At 44.0% G+C, this 20,257-nt stretch overlaps 1 protein-coding gene across 5 annotated transcripts; it reads right to left on the reverse strand.

The window, feature by feature from the left end:
• Nucleotides 1–10,384: 10,384 nt before the first annotated feature.
• LOC109880294 (signal peptide peptidase-like 2A) lies at nucleotides 10,385–20,055 on the reverse strand. 5 transcript variants are annotated; one of them, XM_031822030.1, is made up of 17 exons: nucleotides 19,654–19,891; nucleotides 19,060–19,170; nucleotides 18,640–18,822; nucleotides 18,374–18,463; nucleotides 18,041–18,174; nucleotides 17,765–17,913; nucleotides 17,468–17,564; nucleotides 16,704–16,805; nucleotides 15,663–15,744; nucleotides 15,057–15,131; nucleotides 14,895–14,951; nucleotides 14,403–14,450; nucleotides 13,195–13,294; nucleotides 12,293–12,373; nucleotides 12,052–12,212; nucleotides 11,786–11,819; nucleotides 10,385–10,944 (listed from the first exon to the last, which is right to left on the reverse strand). In XM_031822030.1, the coding sequence occupies exons 1-17, from the start codon at nucleotides 19,705–19,707 to the stop codon at nucleotides 10,904–10,906; spliced, it is 1,599 nt and encodes a 532-aa protein (XP_031677890.1). In that variant the 5' UTR covers nucleotides 19,708–19,891; the 3' UTR covers nucleotides 10,385–10,903. The 5 variants fall into 5 exon arrangements, with proteins under 5 accessions (XP_031677890.1, XP_031677891.1, XP_031677893.1 ...); XM_031822031.1 differs by having other exon boundaries at nucleotides 11,748–11,819; nucleotides 19,654–19,859; XM_031822033.1 differs by lacking the exon at nucleotides 14,403–14,450 and having other exon boundaries at nucleotides 19,654–20,055.
• Between the last annotated feature and the right edge of the window lie 202 nt (nucleotides 20,056–20,257).

Here is a 20,257-nt window from a genome sequence, read left to right on the forward strand (position 1 = left end):
TCTAAAATGTGCAGTTTTGTCACACAACACAATGCCACAAATGTCTCAAGGTTTGAGGGAGTGTGCAATTGGCATGCTGACTGCAATCAGCATTTTTGGACACCGATTATGGCCGATAACGCTAATGAACTAGAATTCAAGGCACACTTAACCAGCATGGCTACCACAGCATTCTGCAGCGATACACAATCCCATCTGGTTTGCCCTTAGTGGGAATATATATTTTGTTTTTCAACAATGACCCAACACACCTCCAGACTGTGTAAGGGCTATTTGACCAAGAAGGAGAGTGATGGAGCGCTACATCAGATGATCTAGCTTCCACAATCACACGACCTCAACCCAATTGAGATACGGAACATGTTAACATGTAGGCCCATGTAACTAGCCTGTCACAAGAGACAACAGGATACCTAGAGAGTAGGTACACACTGGGGTGAAGTTTCCCCCCGGTGAATATGTAGGATTAGCTTCCCCTCCTCCATCAAATCAAATGTTATTTGTCAAATGCTTTGTAACCAATGGGTGTAGAGTAACTAATGCTTACTTACAGGCCCTTCCCAACAATGCAATCGCAACCTTTGCCATTAGTGAGGGACAGAAAATGAAAAACTGACTAGCATCTAGGGGCAACTTCAACATACACCAGTATTTATATTTACTAAGGATCCCTATTAGCTGCTGCCACGTCAGCAGCTACGCTTTCTGGGGTCCAGCAACATGAAGGCAGTAATATACATTATAATACAATGTAAACATCAAAATACATTTCACAACACATTAAGTGTGCCCCCTCAGGCCACAACTCTACTACCACAGACCCACAACACATTAAGTGTGCCCCCTCAGGCCACAACTCTACTACCACAGACCCACAACACATTAAGTGTGCCCCCTCAGGCCACAACTCTACTACCACAGACCCACAACACAAACTCCATGTGTACATGTGTGTATAGTGAGTATGATATTGTGTGTGTGTGTGTGTGTGTCTCTTCACAGTCCCCGCTGTTCCATAACGTGTATTATTATCTTTATTTTATTGAATTTTACTGCTTGCATCAGTTACTTGATGTGGAATAGAGTTCCATGTTGTCATGGCTCTTTGTAGTACTGTGCTCCTCCCATAATCTGTTCTGGACTTGGGGACTGAAGAGACCTCTGGTGGCATGTCTGGTGGGGTATGCATGGGTGTCTGATCTGTGTACTAGTAGTTTAAACAGACAGCTCTGTGCATTCAACATGTCAACACTTCTCACAAATACAAGTAGTAATGAAGTCAATCGTTCCTCTACTCAAATCACATCAGTCCAGTCCAATTACCTGAGCCTGGAGAGATTGACACATTAGTTTCTGTGTACATTTAAGGGCCAGCCGCACTGCCCTGTTCTGGGCCAGTTGTACTTTTCTTAAGTCCCTCTTTGTGGCATCTGACCATAAATGGACAGTAGTCCAGGTACGACAAAACTAGGACCTGTATGACCTACCTGGTTGACAACGTTGTTAAGGACAAACCTCTCCCCAGTCCCTCTTCACCCTACACCAGTAGGTAGTGGCACGGCCCCACTTCCCCGGGTAGGTAGTGGCACGGCCCCACTTCACCGGGTAGGTAGTGGCACGGCCCCACTTCCCCGGGTAGGTAGTGGCACGGCCCCACTTCCCCGGGTAGGTAGTGGCACGGCCCCACTTCCCCGGGTAGGTAGTGGCACGGCCCCACTTCCCCGGGTAGGTAGTGGCACGGCCCCACTTCCCCGGGTAGGTAGTGGCACGGCCCCACTTCCCCGGGTAGGTAGTGGCACGGCCCCACTTCCCCGGGTAGGTAGTGGCACGGCCCCACTTCCCCGGGTAGGTAGTGGCACGGCCCCACTTCCCCGGGTAGGTAGTGGCACGGCCCCACTTCCCCGGGTAGGTAGTGGCACGGCCCCACTTCCCCGGGTAGGTAGTGGCACGGCCCCACTTCCCCGGGTAGGTAGTGGCACGGCCCCACTTCCCCGGGTAGGTATTGGCACGGCCCCACTTCCCCGGGTAGGTAGTGGCACGGCCCCACTTCCCCGGGTAGGTAGTGGCACGGCCCCACTTCCCCGGGTAGGTAGTGGCACGGTCCGTATCAGTTGCACAGTGGAGTCTACTCTAAGGGAACTATCGCTCTCCTCCCTTCATAATAAATCAACATTTATTGTAGACACTACCATAAACACGTCCTTAAATGTCTGCACTGCTCTTCATAAAACACCATAAACTACTGCCCTCAATGACCCAGAGTTGTAATACAACTCCAATCATTGCCTGACATTTTACAGCATTAATGAAGGTCAATAAGCTTTGACATTGGAAAAGATAAGATTCAGGCTGTCACTATGATTGATCTCATAGCTAAAGCAAAAAGTACTACAGTCATCAACATGGCATAATAATGTTATAAGTCCTATTACCACACAACATAATAATGTTATAAGTCCTATTACCACACAACATGATAATGTTATAAGTCCTATTACCACACAACATGATAATGTTATAAGTCCTATTACCACACAACATGATAATGTTATAAGTCCTATTACCACACAACATGATAATGTTATAAGTCCTATTACCACACAACATGATAATGTTATAAGTCCTATTACCACACAACATGATAATGTTATAAGTCCTATTACCACACAACATGATAATGTTATAAGTCCTATTACCACACAACATGATAATGTTATAAGTCCTATTACCACACAACATGATAATGTTATAAGTCCTATTACCACACAACATGATAATGTTATAAGTCCTATTACCACACAACATGATAATGTTATAAGTCCTATTACCACACAACATGATAATGTTATTTATATTAACTGTAGCTACATGATATGATAATGTTGTTAAAGTATCTATAGCTGGCTGTAGATGGCTGCCTCAAGCAGGTTAAACTCTCTCAACGTCAGCGGGACTAAGGAGCTGATGGTGGACTACAGGAAACTGGGGCGGGAGCACACCCCTCATCCACGGGGCCACAGTGGAGAGGGTCAAGTTCCTCTGTGTCCACATCACTGAGGACTTAACATGGTCCTCTCACACCAGCACGGTGGTGAAGGCGGCCCGGCAGCACCTCCTCTCCCTTAGGTTGAAACCATTTGGAATGGCCACTCAGATCCTTGGGAACTTTTACAGCTGCACTATGGAGAGCATCCTGACTGCTTGTATTACCATCTAGTATTGCAACTGCAGACGGAAGGCCCTACCGAGGGTTGTGCAGACAGCTCAGTGCATTACAGGGGGCGAGGTCCCAGCCATCCAGGACTTACAGTGGAAAGAAAAAGTATGTGAACCCTTGGATTTAATAACTGCTTGACCTTCCTTTGGCAGCAATAACCTCAACCAAATGTTTTCTGTAGTTGCGGATCAGACCTGCACAATGGTCAGGAGGAATGTTGGACCATTCCTCTTTACAAAACTGTTTTAGTTCAGCAATATTGTTGGGATGTCTGGTGTGAACTGCTCGAGGTCATGCCACAGCATCTCAATCGGGTCGAGGTCAGGACTGACTGGGCCACTCCAGAAAGCCTATTTTCCTTCTGTTCAAGCCATTCTGTTGCATCACCTAACGTCTGTTGACGGACAGATGAGCCTTACATTCTCCTGCAAATCATCTTGATAAACTTGGGAATACATTTTTCCGTTGATGATAGCAAGCTGTCCAGTCCCTGAGGCAGTAAAGCAGCCCCAAACCATGATGATCCCTCAACCATAGTTTGGGATACAGTTGGGATGATGTTTTGATGTTGGTGTGCTGTGCCTTTTTCCTCAACACATAGTGTTGTGTGTTCCTTCCAAACTCCTCAACTGTAGTTTCTGCTGTCCACAGAATCATTTTGCCAGTAGCGCTGTGCTCTTGTAGTCATCTTTGCAGGACGGCCACTCCTAGGGAGAGTAGCAACAGTGCTGAACTTTCTCCATTTATAGACAATTTGTCTTACCGTTCTGATGAATATAAAGGCTTTTAGAGATACTTATGTAACCCTTTCCAGTTTTATGCAAGTCAACCATTCTTAAACTTAGGTCTTCTGAGATCTCTTTTGGTCGAGGCATGGTTCACATCAGGCAATGCTTCTTGTAAATAGCAAACTCACTCTTTTGTGAGTGTCTTTATTGGGCAAGGCAGCTCCAACCAACATCTCCAGGTTAGCCGACTCCTGACTCCAGGTTAGCCGACTCCTGACTCCAGGTTAGCCGACTCCTGACTCCAGGTTAGCCGACTCCTGACTCCAGGTTAGCCGACTCCTGACTCCAGGTTAGCCGACTCCTGACTCCAGGTTAGCCGACTCCTGACTCCAGGTTAGCTTTTGGAGAAGTCTTAGTCTAGGGGTTCACATACTTTTCCCAACCTACAATGTGAAAGTTTAAAGAAAAATACAATAATGTGTGTTATTAGTTTAAGCGCACTCTGTTTGTTGTGACAATGTCAAATTTATGTAGAAATCCAGGTAATGTCTTCACTATTATTCTACAGTGTAGAAAATAGTAAAAATCAAGAAAAACCCTTGAATGAGTAGGTGTATCTGGTACTGTATATTTATCCTGCTACTGGTCACCATTACTCCTATTTACATGTATATTCACCTATCACACATACACTGACACTCTAGCACACACACACACACACACACATCATTATATGGCTGCCATATTGTTTACTATTATTATTATTATTATTAATCATGTCACCAGTCACTTCCTCCTGATCCCTGCCTACATGTACATATCAACCTTAACTACTCCAGTATTCCTGCACATTGTAAATGTGGTACTGGCATTGACCCTGTATATAACTTACATTCTTCTATTTATGTATTCCTATTAATTATACTATTTTGACATTGAATACTGTCCTGTTGGGTAGGGCTGGCAAGTTAAGCATTTCACTGTACCTGTCCATGTGACTAATCAAACTTGAAACGAAGCCAAGTGTGAAGCCATGTGAAAAGTCACGGGACAACAGTGTGACGAGCCTTCAGTTCACACTCCCAGGGAGCCCTTGTAGGCATAGTAGTGTAATATAAGAGACTCTTTTCTCAGAGTGAATAAGGTAGAACAGGAGGATAGCTAGTGATGCTACTGCTACTTCACAAGAACACTGCCGCCTTCACTACTATACTGTGTCACTGCGTGAAGTAGTGAAGGCAGTGATAACAGTCTATACACTACTTACTGTATATAGAACAGGCCAGACTGCTATACAGTAGTAGTCTCCTTTGGTCCATGATTAGCCCTCTAGCAAACTGACAGTCAGGGGGTGCATTCCAGGAGGCTTGCCCTGCAAGTTACTGTCCAGGTCCCATACATTTTAAACACATTTATTTGGGATGCAAAATTATTTGTAGATCAGTGAGTTTTTAAATTTAAAATCAGGGTGGCCGATCTTCGAGACAGTCACACGTACTCAGCATGTCTCTGCAGCGCTGGCCTGACTGCAGCAGGGCTACGGTAAACCACCCTATTGCTACAACGTGCTAAGTGGCTGTAAGCTGAGGCATGTGACAGGCTGAAAGGGGACAGGGACTGAGGGAAACAAGGAGCAGTTCCACAACACCTGCCCTGGCCAGAACTTATTGCAGAACCAGGCTCTTCTGGAAAACCCATGGTTGGTGTCCACAACCTAGGGCTGTGTCCCAATGGCACCATATTCCCTATATAGTGTACTGCTATGTAGTACACTTTATAGGGAAAATAGTTCCATTTAAGAGGCACCTAGAGGTCTTGTAAAAAAGTGATAGCGATGCATCATAATAGGTCTTTGTAATGAATTATTCATGAACCTTCTGTGACCATTACACTGACAAGGAGTAGCATTACAACAACCTGCATTATGATGCAGAGGGAGGAAGAACTTTGAGAGAACACAAATGATAACATTCACTCACTCCATCAAGGAAATGACAGGTTCAGACAGGACTGGTTTTCCTACACCCAGTATTCAACCCACCGCCATCAAGTCCTTACTGGGCGGCAGGGTAGCCTAGTGGTTAGAGCGTTGGACTAGTAACCGGAAGGTTGTGAGATCAAACCCCAGAGCTGACAAGGTACAAATCTGTCGTTCTGCCCCTGAACAGGCAGTTAACCCACTGTTCCCAGGCCGTCATTGAAAATAAGAATGTGTTCTTAACTGACTTGCCTGGTTAAATAAAGGTAAAATAAAAAAATAAATAAATAAATAAACTGAAATAAACGCAACATGCAACAAAGATTTGACTGAGTTACAGTTCATATAGAGATATCAGTCAATTGACATACATGTTTAAGGCCCTAATCTATGGATGTCACATGACTGGGAATACAGATATGCATCTGTAGGTCACAGATACCTTTAAAAAAAGGTAGGGGCATGGATCAGAAAACCAGTCAGTATCTGGTGTGACCCCTATTTTCCTCATGCAGCGCGACACATCTGATTCACATTGTGTTGATCAGGATGTTGATTGTGGCCTGTGGAATGTTGTCCCACTCCTATTCAATGGCTGCGCGAAGTTGCTGGATATTGGCGGGAACTGGAACACGCTGTCGTACACGTCGATCCAGAGCATCCCAAACATGCTCGACGGGTGACATGCCTGCTGAGTATGCAGGCCATGGATGAACTGGGACAATATCAACTTCCAAGAATTCTGTAAAGATCCTTGCGACATGGGGCTGTGCATTATCATGCTGAAACAAGATGGTGGCAGATGAATGGCACACCAATGGGCCTCAGGATCTCATCACAGTATCTGTGCATTCAAATTGCCATCGATAAAATCCAATTGTGTCGTTGTCCGTAGCTTAAGCCTGCCCATACAACACTAGCCCCACCGCCACCATGGGGCACTCTGTTCACAATGTTGACATCAGCAAACCACTCACCCATACACGTGGTCTGCAGTTATGTGGCCTGCCAAATTCTCTAAAATAACGTTGGAGGCAGTTTCTGGTAGCGAAATTAACATTAAATTCTCTGGAAACAGCTCTGGTGGACATTCCTGCAGTCAGCATGCCAATTGCTTGCTCCCTCAATACTTAAAACATCTGTGGCATTGTATTGTGTAACAAACCTGCACATTTTAGAGTGGCCTTTTATTGTCCCCAGCACAAGGTGCACCTGTGTAGTGATCATGCTGTTTAATTGGCATCTTGATATGCCACACCTGTCAGGTAGATGGATTATCTTGGCAAAGGAGAAATGCTTACTAACAGGGATGGAAACACATTTTAGAGAAATAAGCTTTTTGTGTATGGAACATTTCTGGGATCTTCTATTTCAGCTCATGAAACCAACACTTTACATGTTGTGTTTATATTTTTGTTCAGTATAGAATGGACAGAGCTGTATAAAGGCCTTTGACACTTGCAAAAAAAATCGATGCGTGGTCTAATGATCCCCTGTAGTCTAAAACAGATGGAAGTAGGACTTATGTGGTTATATTGTTTTATTAAATTATGTTCTATTATATCGGGGACCATTTGCTGGTTTCCGTTCTATATCCTGTAGCCTGCATGCATTCATCTGGCCTGGTAAACCGCTGGACAGTGAACACATGCGGACTACAACAAAGCATCACACACAGCAGCATGACAACCAGACCACCGCGCACAATTAGTGACGCCACATGCAGCATCTGTCTGTCCAAACCGCGAACCGGCGGCGACTTGACAGTGGCCCGATGTAGCCTGAAACTCTTCAAGAGAGATGCCTTTAAAAAGTCTGGTGTGTTTTCAACTGACTTTTAGCGGTCTGATGACAAGCTGATCAGAAGTTTCAAACCATTATATATAGCTTAACTATGCTAGTCTGTGGTGGTTAACTAGATGAGGAACAATCCAGAGACTGATTCCCCTCGGGGGTTCCACAAAGACAGAAATTCGTAAGCTAATGTAGCTGGCTAAGCTATTGTTTAATGACAACATGCCATAGCAAAGACAACAATACCACGAGTTAGCGACACAATCTCTGATAATTTACGCAAAATGAAAACTAGTAGGCTAATTTTCTAGCTAGTCAAGACTGATAAAGGCAAGCCTTGAATTTTGGGTCCCAGTACTGTCTCTCCGGGACAATGTCATCTCCACCCCTTTTCTTGGAATCCAACTTTGTCAAGTCATCGCACGAGTGCACGCACGAGTTGGCATGGCTCTGCATTCACATCGCTTTGTACTCAAGTCCGTTGGCGCACAGAGCTAACTGGAGCTGGCTCACTAGTTAGCATCTAACGCCATTGTGGATGGATGGTAATGCGAACGTTAGCTAGCTCAACTACCTAGCCGCGGCATCGCTACTCAGCCAGCCGCAGTCTGCATTTCAGCGAACGTTCGGCCGATGCCTTTTTACTACCAATGCAAAAGGTGCCCAGATGTTTTACCCAGATGTCGGTGGCAAAGGCTAGCCACTGAACCATATCCAACGTTATTGTAGATAGATAGTTAAACACAAGTACGCAATACCAACTGATCATGATCTTCTTGACAATCACCTAGCATGTAAATAACTACCAACTACTCATATCTCCTTCCTCGACTCGCTCGATCCTCCGACCTGACATTCTAGAAGCTCACATTCTACCTCAAACATTCTACTGGATAAAAAAAACCGCAGAAGAACACTTTGGTTGGATCTCGTACCATTCTTTTCACCGTTGAGACTCAGGAAGAGCTTCTCCGATGTCGTTATCCATCTATCGGCGGTGTTCTTTTCTGTTAGCCTTGGAAGGAAAGTCCAGTTGTCGCTGGTGAAATCTGCCCTAGCTGCAGCTCCAGCGGAAGGTTGCCTTTTCATAATTGTGCGACTCTGAACTGACGCCGCTGCGTGACGAAGCCAGCTGAGTCAGCCCCCGAGCACTGAGCACGTCACATGACCGGGGGGGGGGGGGGTCAAATACCTGAATATTGATATATTATTTGATTGATTAATCCCCGCATTGATATTAAAGTGTATTGCCATGGGATGAGTGTTTTGATAAGTATATTTTGCAACCGGAGTAAGCCTGTACTGTAAACATGTTTCTAGGTCAATGTGGTAGATCTACATTCTTCTCATTCTTAATCTGACTGGTACGTAGGCAATAAGTGGCAAGTCACCAGTAATAAGCTACAACAGGCTGAAACATGACGAACTCCACAGATGAACCCCCCAAAAATTACATTTTGCAACAGTACAAAAAGCCACCTCCCTCTCATTCTCCCTCTTTACTGTACTGTCCAAGTTTGATCTCTCCATCTCCCTCCCTTTCTCTTTCCCTGCTATTCTCGCCCTCCCCCTCCCTCCTCACTCTTCCCAGGCCTTCCTCCCCCACCCTCCTCACTCTTCCCAGGCCTTCCTCCCCCACCCTCCTCACTCTTCCCAGGCCTTCCTCCTCACTCTTCCCAGGCCTTCCTCCCCCACCCTCCTCACTCTTCCTCCCCCCTCACTCTTCCCTGGCCTTCCTCCCCCCTCACTCTTCCCTGGCCTTCCTCCCTCCTCACTCTTCCCAGGCCTTCCTCCCTCCTCACTCTTCCCTGGCCTTCCTCCCCCCTCACTCTTCCCTGGCCTTCCTCCCTCCTCACTCTTCGCAGGCCTTCCTCCCTCCTCACTCTTCGCAGGCCTTCCTCCCCCCTCACTCTTCGCAGGCCTTCCTCCCTCCTCACTCTTCGCAGGCCTTCCTCCCTCCTCACTCTTCGCAGGCCTTCCTCCCTCTTCGCAGGCCTTCCTCCCTCCTCACTCTTCGCAGGCCTTCCTCCCCCCTCACTCTTCCCTGGCCTTCCTCCCTCCTCACTCTTCGCAGGCCTTCCTCCCTCCTCACTCTTCGCAGGCCTTCCTCCCTCCTCACTCTTCCCAGGCCTTCCTCCCTCCTCACTCTTCCCAGGCCTTCCTCCCTCCTCACTCTTCCCAGGCCTTCCTCCCTCCTCACTCTTCCCAGGCCTTCCTCCCTCCTCACTCTTCCCAGGCCTTCCTCCCTCCTCACTCTTCCCAGGCCTTCCTCCCCCACCCTCCCTCTTTCTCACTCTCATTAATGGGTACCATGGGCTCAGCAGTCAGTCAGTGCCTTTCCAAACTCAGATCACTAACTCAATTGTTGCTCTTTCTAAAGTACCGGTGGTAACAAGTACAGGTACAGAGCCATGTAACACTGACCAGCCCCATCCCCACAGTGACCTAGCTCACAGGTGGACAAAGATATCTGCAAAGGGCCAGTGTGGGTGCAGGCTTTTGCTCCAGCCAGGCAGTAACACAGCTGATTCAACTTATACAGTGAGTTTTTGTTAGAGTCTATAATTATTTCAATCAGTTATGTCATAGTTAACTGTGAGCTTTAAAAAGACATGAAGTGTTAGATAAAGTACAGGCCATAGAACACATAATAAGAACACACAGAGCTCAAATCAGATTGGACTAATTTAAGGCAACAAAAGCAATCAAAGATTGTGTTTCTCAATAAAACAAACAAGTTATACAGAAAACCCCAGAACAGCTGTTATTGAAGAAAACAAAAAAAATAATCTATCTTCACCTACAGTCTAACTTTAAATTTAAAATCCCCCAATACCTGCCAACATGAGTATTAAAGTGCTTTCTCAATAAATCACTTGCATCGTTTACCAAGGCAACACAGTTTAGGCATCATTTTAATATTATAGCCACTAGCTAGCCACTGCATTCTTAGCCACTAGTAAGCTTCTCAAATTAAACTGTCTCACTGTCCAATCAACAGAGACCCACACTGTACAACCCATACCCCTAACCCCTTACCCCTCCCCAGTATAAATCCTTATTGATTGATAGACTAGCTATAGTATTTCCCTTGCATTCCATGGATGATAAACTAGATGCTTGATTTGAAGAGTAGAAAAGAGCCCCTGCGATTGGTTTGTTAGTTGGCTCATAGATCAGCTGTAGTCAGCACTTTCTTCCTCCGCTGCCAGAGTCTGGTGTTCCATCTAGGAGAGGGAGTGGAGGAGAGGGAACAGAGAGGAGGAGAGGAGTTTATCAGTATAAGACAGACATATGTCATACAACATAAAGCTTAGTCCAGTAGCCAACAGACAGTCTGATTTGCTTATTCAGGAGGGTGAAACTGTACAGAACGTTCATGTAGAACAGACATTTATCTTTGTTGTCATAGATAATAGTATATTGTGTCTGTTCTATCTGTCTGTTCTATGCATTGCATTTCTAACTGAAATGTTCACCCTTCTGAACAGAAGCAAACCACAGGTTTACAGAAAGCATGATGACATGCACATGACAAAACATAAACAACAAACAAAGCTCCCACGTGGCAACTCCCCCTCTGAATTAAACACAGCTGCACGGGGAAAATTCAAACTCATAAAAACGTTATGAGATGGTCGTACTCTGGTTAGGAGAGATGGACGGCTGTTGGGAAAAAATTAAGGGATGCAGACATTGACAAACAGACTAAAGAAATAAAACAATAGAAACAGACTTTCTAACCAAAATGTGTGTGTGTGTCCAACCTAGAGTGAAATCTGTGGCGCCACTGGCATTTCCAGGACTCTAGTGACATCTAGTGACCACATCGGGTACTGCTGGTCTGAGTATGTAACATGATATTACAAATAACTGAAGTTGACATTCCAGTGTTATGTTTTTGATTTGCTAAAGGTTTGTAGTAAAGGCTGAAAGGCTGTGTAAGAAGAAAACATAATGCTAGTCTAGAGACATAGGGTAGCTAGATGGCGGGGAGGATGCAGTAGAAGAGTGCGTGAGTAGCCCTTACTGGCCTCAGGGGTTAGAGGTCAGGGGGTGAAAGCACACCTGGCAGTAAGGGTTCCCTGGTGGAGTCCAACACCTGATGGAGATTAAATCATCATCATTACATCACACACTACTGTATAACAACCCTCCATATTAGAAATACATGAGAACAAAAACATGTATAATCAAATTTTAATTCATTTCCTGAGTTGTGTGAATTCAAATTGAATTAGGCCCAAACCCTTTGAAGTTATGAAATATTCAATTAAATGTAATAAAATAAATAGAATCCCCACCAGCTAAGGAAAAGTGTCTTGTCCTCTCACCTCGTATGTGGTCCCGTTCCAGAACTGCCTCATCTCCCCTCTCCTCCAGGCCAACAGTGCAGATCCTAGCAGGGTGAATGGAACCAGGTAGAGCAGGGCTGGCTGCCCCATCTTAGTCACCAACATCACCGCAAACGTCAAAACCATACCACACAGATAGGCTAGGGGAGGGGTGGAGAGGAGATGATCAACACGATGATGATAATGATCAGTAACAGATTGATAATGTCCATATCGTTACCTATGCAGCAGCAGAAAAGGTAGATCTTCTTGGGGCTGTTGACCCACACATCAAACCTGCTGCAATAGGCCACAAGAAGACCTGTTGGACAAATCAGCAAACAGAATATATGAAGGTCTGAAGCTATCGTCCAATGAGAAGGCAGAACAGAAGGGTGTGAAGATGGAGCTGATACTGAAGCTTTAGATCACACCAGGAAGAAAATTACCTTATGAACAGATCTAGGATCAGCTTACACTCCACACATCCTAATTATAACCATTATAGAGGGAAGCATAATACTGACCTTAGATCATTGTCTAGAAACATGGAGCCATAGGGGCTCTGGTTATTGTTGCAAAGCTACCGGTAATTTACCAAAGTTACCAGAATCTTCTGTCATTTTGGTAATTAACAGATAATCTATGGTCATTTTTCTGTGTCCATATTGTCCATGAGTTTCCAGTGGATAGACCATATGGTTCAAGAAAAAAATATATAATAATAATGAGAAAAGCATTTCAACAACAATGGCATTTTTTTTCAATTAACTCTGCAACTCTTCCAACTATTGACTTTCTTCACAGCTGTCACCAGTTTGGCACCAAAACATTGACAACAAAGACATATTAGCATAGTTAAATAAATAGAAGGATATTTCATGCTGAAACCCTCCTGATAAACACTAATGGTATTCACTAAGTTGATGGTTCATATTTAGGATAATGTTTTATAATTGTCATTGTATATATTTTATTGTATATAGATAATCTGAAGTACCCAAAAAGCCCACTAGATGGTATCTGATAAAATACAAATGTTTACAGTAATATACCCCCCCTTTGCAACCCTAGCTGTGGTCAAAAGTAGTGCACTATATAGGGCATAGGATGCCATTCGGGATGCAAGCATGTTTATCTCACCTGGTACGATGATGTCCCCATAGCCCAGGATGGAGAACTGCATGCCACACAGGTTCTGTGTCCACGCAGAGAACCGTGGAACACGCATCACTACCGGGAGCTACCAGGGAGACAACACAGGCAACAGGCAACTAACAGTCAACTAATGATTAAATAAAAACCATCTAACACTCTGTTAAATAACAATTGACTAACAGTTAACTAAAGCTCAACCAAAACTAAACTAAAACTCAAATCAATCACAGAGAGACATACTGAGGATTCACTATGATAGACTCTGTATCAAAACCAATTACAGTAGTTCCATTACAAAACAGAAAACAGACATACATGTAATGTCAATATGCCAACTGTCAAGCCGTAGTGTTTGTTAATGACATGAACATGACACACAGGAAAGCAATCCATTCATCACCAAATCACACAACAAATGTTTAATTAAATTCAGATCAAGCCCTCTCATTATTTAAACACTTAAGCTACAATGCAATGACTTGAGATTGTGTAATATTGTATAATAGTATCGTAAAGTTTGTTAGAGCCAGGATTACTTGATAAAACTGAGGAAAAAAAACTTGGCCCTACACATGACGAATCAGACGTTAACACAGCTGTGACATAAGAGCCGGTCATGTGACAGTTGGTTGGGATGTACTGTATGTTCTGTCTCTCAATTCAATTCCATTTCAATTTGAGGGTCTTTATTGGCATGGTAAACATATGTTTACATTTCCAAAGCAAGGAACAATCTCCAATATTTATATAAATGCCCATTTATTCTTGAAGAAGACATCTTATAGATTCCTTATGAACTTAGTAGAACTGTCTTACCCCAGCATAACATAAATGGTTAATAACACTTCATTGTTTGTAAACAATGTCTTTGTAAAACTAACAACATATAGCTCTAAACTATGAAGCTGAGTAGTAAAGAGATGAATTGATATGATAATTAACAGTACATATGAAGCTGAGTAGTAAAGAGATGAATTGATATGATAATTAACAGTACATATGAAGCTGAGTAGTAAAGAGATGAATTGATATGATAATTAACAGTACATATGAAGCTGAGTAGTAAAGAGATTAATTGTTAATTAACAGTACATATGTACATATGAAGCTGAGTAATAAAGAGATGAATTGATATGATAATTAACAGTACATATGTACATATGAAGCTGAGGAGTAAAGCGCTGGGGTCTTACTTTCTCATATGGAGTCGAGGGTTCGGCTGGCACCTCCACCGTGTTACCCTGCGTCGAGACAGAACACCCCAACCAGACGCAGTCAGTTTGCATCCCAAATGGCACTCTATTCCCTACATAGCGCACTACTTTTAATCAGGGCCCATAGCGCTCTGGTCAAAAGTAATGCACAACGTAAGGAATAGTGTGCCATTTGAAACACATCCTCAGACAGTCAGCCATTCAGACCCAGAGAGGAATCTAATCTACACCGCAATGCTGCAACGGTACACAGCAGATGAGATCCCAGCTACGTCGCCTGATTCTAGTTAGGGGCAGGAGTGTTTACTGGGTCGGGGAACACTCAGTCAAGGAAAACTCCTGACCCTACTGATTGTTAATCAAGCCATCTTAACATCCAGAGATTGAAGATTCAAGTTTTGACAGACACAGAGAGAGAGACATACAGGCAGACAGGCAGACAGACAGACAGGCAGACAGATGAGTGGTTACCTTCTCTCCTGCTGCATCTGGACCCAGGGCCACTTGGACCATGATGCTCTCTCCATTCTGTAAATATAAAATATTTAAAACATGGGACAATGCATTTAACCTTTCTAGTAAAAAATATAGGACAATAACATTGCACTGTATTTAACAGGGAAAGTGACTCACCGGCATGAACAGAGGAGTGATGAAGACAAAGAACACATCATACAACAGCAGCAGACTCAACAGGATCACACAGATCTGAGAGGGGGAGAGAGAGAGGGGGGGGGGGGGTGGAAGTCAGTTGAGGGGAAGACAGGTGAGGGGGAGAGAGGGGGAGAGAACAGATGTTTAGAGACGTGTCCATAGACTTAGTTAGACGACATCTTTTTACCTGACCGGTTATGGCATCGGTGAGTCTAGGCAGCGCCATTGAGGCCATCTCCATTTTGAAGTAGTACTTTTTCTTCTACTACTTCTATGAGTTGGTAAACAAACTGAAATGGTGCATACTGCTACTTGGAGTGTGTTGTCTGAACAGGTATAAAGTCAAGGTTGGTGATCTACTGCCACCTGCAGTTATGGAATGTTTGGTCACGAGTATAATTCATTGGCTGATCCCACCCAGCTGACTACTTTAAAACGGTGGAAGTCCTCAATGTGTATGTCAATGTAAAAACTGTTTATTTCCAAGTTGTGATCTATCTCTATGGACGTGTCCAGCCTCAGCCAGAGAGTGGCCCTCTTTGTGACTGAAGATCAGAAATCAGAGGGTCAGAGTGATGATTTCACCTTGAAGTTGGACAGTGAGATGGTCTTCAGGAAGTTGAGACAGAAGGCCACACCCAGGAGGTCCTGCAGGATCCAGATCCACCTGGCAATAAAGTAGAGTACAAGGTTGATTTTCTTCATTTTTTACAACAACACACTTCAGCCTGTCAACTAACTATTAAATATAACCAAACTGATTAAATAAAGGTAATAAAGAAATAGGTTATAAAGTGCATGTCAAGCTTATCATCCTCACAAACATGAGGACAACCATTGACAACGGTTCCTGTGCTTTACCCTGAAATGGCCCAGGAATTCATTGACAACGGTTCCTGTGCTTTACCCTGAAATGGCCCAGGAATTCATTGTTAGTTTAGTTTTAGTTAGAGTTTTATAAATGCAGAAATGAGAGCATTTTCCAAGTAATGATCCAGTGAATGAGTAAATGTATAATCTGAGTGAGTTATAATGTGTGGGGGTGGAAAGGGAAGTGAAACCACATTCTCTAGAACATTATATTTATCCACCATGCTTTCGCTCATGGAAAAGTTTCATAGGAGATTAGCTGTGGACCGTGTGTTGCTGTTGTAGCCTGGGGACATTTAATTCTCCAGTCCACTAATACTTCTACTGTGCTAAGGTCTAAGGACAGTCATTGGCCTGTATGAATACACACACAAACATTACCCACCATGATGTTATTCTGTTATTGGAAATTAGAGAGACTAAGAGTTTCTGTCTGTCAGAAAGTGCGTCTCAAATTGCACCCTACTCCCTATAAGTGCACTACTTTTGACCAGCATAAGTAGCACTATACCAACCATTTGAGACACATTCAGAGACAGTAGTCAGAGTCAATGAGGCAGTGAGTGATGCTGAACTAAACTAAAACGAAACTAACGGCAACAACACACCTCTACTCTGCTGATGACGTCCGAGTCCTCCAGACTCCCTCACCCCAAACACCACTTCCTGCTTCCTGTCCCACCCACAGAATTCCCAAGGGGTGTGTCAGTGTGTGTGTGTGTCAGTGAGTGTGCGTGAGAGAGAGATAGACAGTACCTGTCCTCGTTCCTGTAGACTCCCCAGACCACGGCTACAGTGACACACACAGCAGACAGCAGCACCGACCTCACAGATACACTCCCACCCAGGACCGTCACACTGGAAGAACACAACACACATGGGAGAAGAGAGAAAGACCGCAAGCAACCACAGAAAGGTCTGCATGTCTGTGTGTGTGTGTGTGTGTGTGTGTGTGAGAGAGAGAGATGTTCAAGGAGACTGGTATGTGTCTGATTCACTTCTTTATTTTTGACTTTTCAGAACTTCCATATGAAACTATGACCTATGAGTTGTCTATGGAACAGACAGAGAAACAGACAGGGAGGACAGATGTCTATGGAACAGACAGAGAAACAGACAGGGAGGACAGATGTCTATGGAACAGACAGAGAAACAGACAGGGAGGACAGATGTCTATGGAACAGACAGAGAAACAGACAGGGAAGGCAGATGTCTATGGAACAGACAGAGAAACAGACAGGGAGGACAGATGTCTATGGAACAGACAGAGAAACAGACAGGGAGGACAGATAGAGAAACAGACAGGGAGGACAGATGTATGTGGAACAGACAGAGAAACAGACAGGGAGGACAGATGTATGTGGAACAGGGAAATCATACTGTACGTTGTTACTATAGAAAACCTTGACTCTCTGTGACATTTGGGGGGGGGGGGACTATGTTGTTATGGGGATTTATTTTTTTAATTGGGATGAAAACCCCAGGAAAATGGTGACTCTCTGTGTGTGGTGTGTGTGTACCTCATGGGGCTACACTTGGCCAGGTCCAACAGGGCGTCCAGACAGCTGAAGAGGGCGGTGGCTGAGGCTAAGCAGAATATGGCGATGATCACATACACTGGAAAACACACACACACAAAGTGTCAAAATACTCCTGAACTAACTCATTATGAGACGATCACTGAGTGTCTAACAACTTCTGGGGTGGTATGTTTGCTTTGCATATAAAACTGTTAATAAATAGTTAATAAACGTAATACATTATGAAAATGTAATACAAATATATTAAGCAGTGTTTGTCCAGAGTGAAAGACTCACCCAGGTACTTGTAGAAGAAGTACATGAGTACCAGCATCAGACACATCAGACCTACAAAAATGACCACCTTTAGGGGAGAGTACAGAGCCAAGTCCCCACTGTCACTCTTCTCCTCTCCTCCTCCTCCTCGAGACGCACTCAGCCTCTCTCTGACACACAGACACACACAACACACAGACTGTTACACAGAGTGTAGAGTGGCTGAAGAGTGGACAGCATGCATGGCTGTTCTTTTCCGAAGGAAATAAAGAAACCTGTGTGTGTATGCAGTCTCACCTCTCACAGGCTCCGCTCCAGTAGCCTCCCAGAGCAACAGTCACCACTCCTATGAGAAGCATGACCACAATGCTGGCATCAAGCACAGGCACCGCCGGGGCATACAGCCTAACCTGCATCTCCTCACCAAACACCTGGAGAAACACACAGAGAGATCAGACACTAACACACCTGAGACACACACACACAAGTGTCTCATGTCTATTCTTATTGATTGAAAGAAATACTGTAGATGACAAGTCAATTAGAAAGCGTGAATAAGCACTATACCATATCTTATAGTGAGTTGTAGTGACCTCTATACCAGAGGACCTACAGTATCAGAGAACTCACATTCTGTGCATCCAGGAAGTCCATGTATCTCATCAGAGCCAGCGGAATCTGGACCTTCTCATACTCTGTCACATTGGCTCCCGGGGGACTCTTTAGAAGCAATCAAATGAGAGATAAAACAAAACACGTCTTAAAAAGAACACACAAAGATGTAGGCCTATCATGTTATGCCATAGATGTAAATTAAGTGTTGCATCATAAACACATTGGAGGTAACACTATTGATATATTGTAAATACATTGTAGATCCATTATCAAAGTATTACCATAGGTTTAGTGCTGGCAACGATCAGAGCGGCAGCCCCCAGGTCTTGGGCTATCTCAGCCTTCTGGCTGAAGTTACACCCCCCTCTCATGACCACCACCGCCTTGCCTCTCACTATGGCTGGGCTCACCCCTTCAGAGCTACACAGTAGCCTGGACGACAAGTTCACCAGGGGATACGCAGTCTAACACAGGACAACAGGTACAGTTAGACAATCAATATATTAATAGCTATGATGTATTGTCACTGTAGCAAGGCTGAATCCCAGAGCCACCTAAAAGCAGGCTGGATGTCAGGTGAGGTTCACAAAGTTCTGTGGGTTCACCAACAGATACTAAACTCTAACACAGTTGAAGCTGGAGCAAATGGGGGCATAGGGCAGCTGAATATCAGAATGGCGATGTTGCTGTACTGGACTTACAGCAGCGCTGAGTGAGAGTGACAGGTTGGTCCATACGGAGTTGTAGACCAGGCAGTATTCTTTATCTGTGGCTCCATTTGAGATGTGCAAGATTGCCTCTTGACAGATCACCTGTGTGGAATAAAAACAGTAACTAAGTGAAATACATACAACCAACATGTATTTCAAAGTAAACAAAGTATAAGAAACAACAACATATCGTTTGTTCAGAGACTGATCAGTGTTAGCTGTGTAACACTTTTTCATTACACTGTCAGTATCTGTTCCACTCTGAAGCTTGCCTGGAAAGTTGGGTACTTCCCCATAGACAAGCCATGAAAGAACTCAGCTGGCAAACTTAGCTGGTGGCGATTGGCTAGCTAGCTACATGAACATGGCAAACTTGCCTAACAGGATATACACTCGAAATGACAATGTAAAGGTGATATTATCCAGTTGTCGATATTATTTGTGAAATAAATATCACATAGTTGTCGACATAGTTGGACCTGGCTTGCTTGCTAACTAGCTACATCTATCTCTGTACTGTTATGATAAATACCGTGAGCTAACTAGCTAGCTTTAGCTAGCATAACAGCTAACTGCCTATCTTACCTGAGATGACCGGAGAATGACTGATAAAATAATAATCCACGGAGTTTTTGCCATGTCGGTAACATACGGAATTGAGTAAAAATCGTATTCACAAGAAGAAAAAAAAAAAACTATAATCTGTGATTTGGCACACCACTAGTTTCAATATCGTCCCTTTTATTGTACTCGCATCATCGTTTTTTAGTTAGCCATTCCCTTCCGGTTTCTCATGCTGGTGGATCTCGTGATAGCTGACCAAATCTTGGCAAACGCTGACATGCACTGCATTTTATCAATGCTTTCATTGTTTCCGTATCATTAGATGTCAATATCTCTTCTCAGTTTCAATATCATGGGAAATGTTGTTTATGTAACTGTCTTCAAGTGTACTGAAGATAATTATAACTAACCCAGGATAGTTCACCTGTGATGTGTCTGGTTACACCTTCTGTTTGTGAGTGTAGAGGGAAACAAAGGCATCCATTACAACCGATGACTATGATTATTGTGCTTTCAAGACAACTGGGGAAAAAACGCTGTCAAAACATGACGTCAGTGATCTTCAGGTCAGAAGAAGGAGCTCTAGAAAGATGGCCTAGTTTCCGACATGGAATTCCAAGTTGGT

This window comes from Oncorhynchus kisutch, unplaced genomic scaffold, assembly GCF_002021735.2.
Source record: "Oncorhynchus kisutch isolate 150728-3 unplaced genomic scaffold, Okis_V2 scaffold4048, whole genome shotgun sequence".
Taxonomy (NCBI): Eukaryota; Metazoa; Chordata; class Actinopteri; order Salmoniformes; family Salmonidae; genus Oncorhynchus; species Oncorhynchus kisutch.

Excerpts from the sequence above, each read along its gene's own strand:
- LOC109880294 (XM_031822030.1), bottom strand. The coding sequence starts at position 19,707 with ATGGCAAAAACTCCGTGGATTATTATTTTATCAGTCATTCTCCGGTCA. Across the intron at positions 19,171-19,653 it reads TCATTCTCCGGTCATCTCAG|GTGATCTGTCAAGAGGCAAT; the intron begins GTAAGATAGGCA and ends TATTCCACACAG. Across the intron at positions 11,820-12,051 it reads GGAACGGGACCACATACGAG|GTGTTGGACTCCACCAGGGA; the intron begins GTGAGAGGACAA and ends AATCTCCATCAG.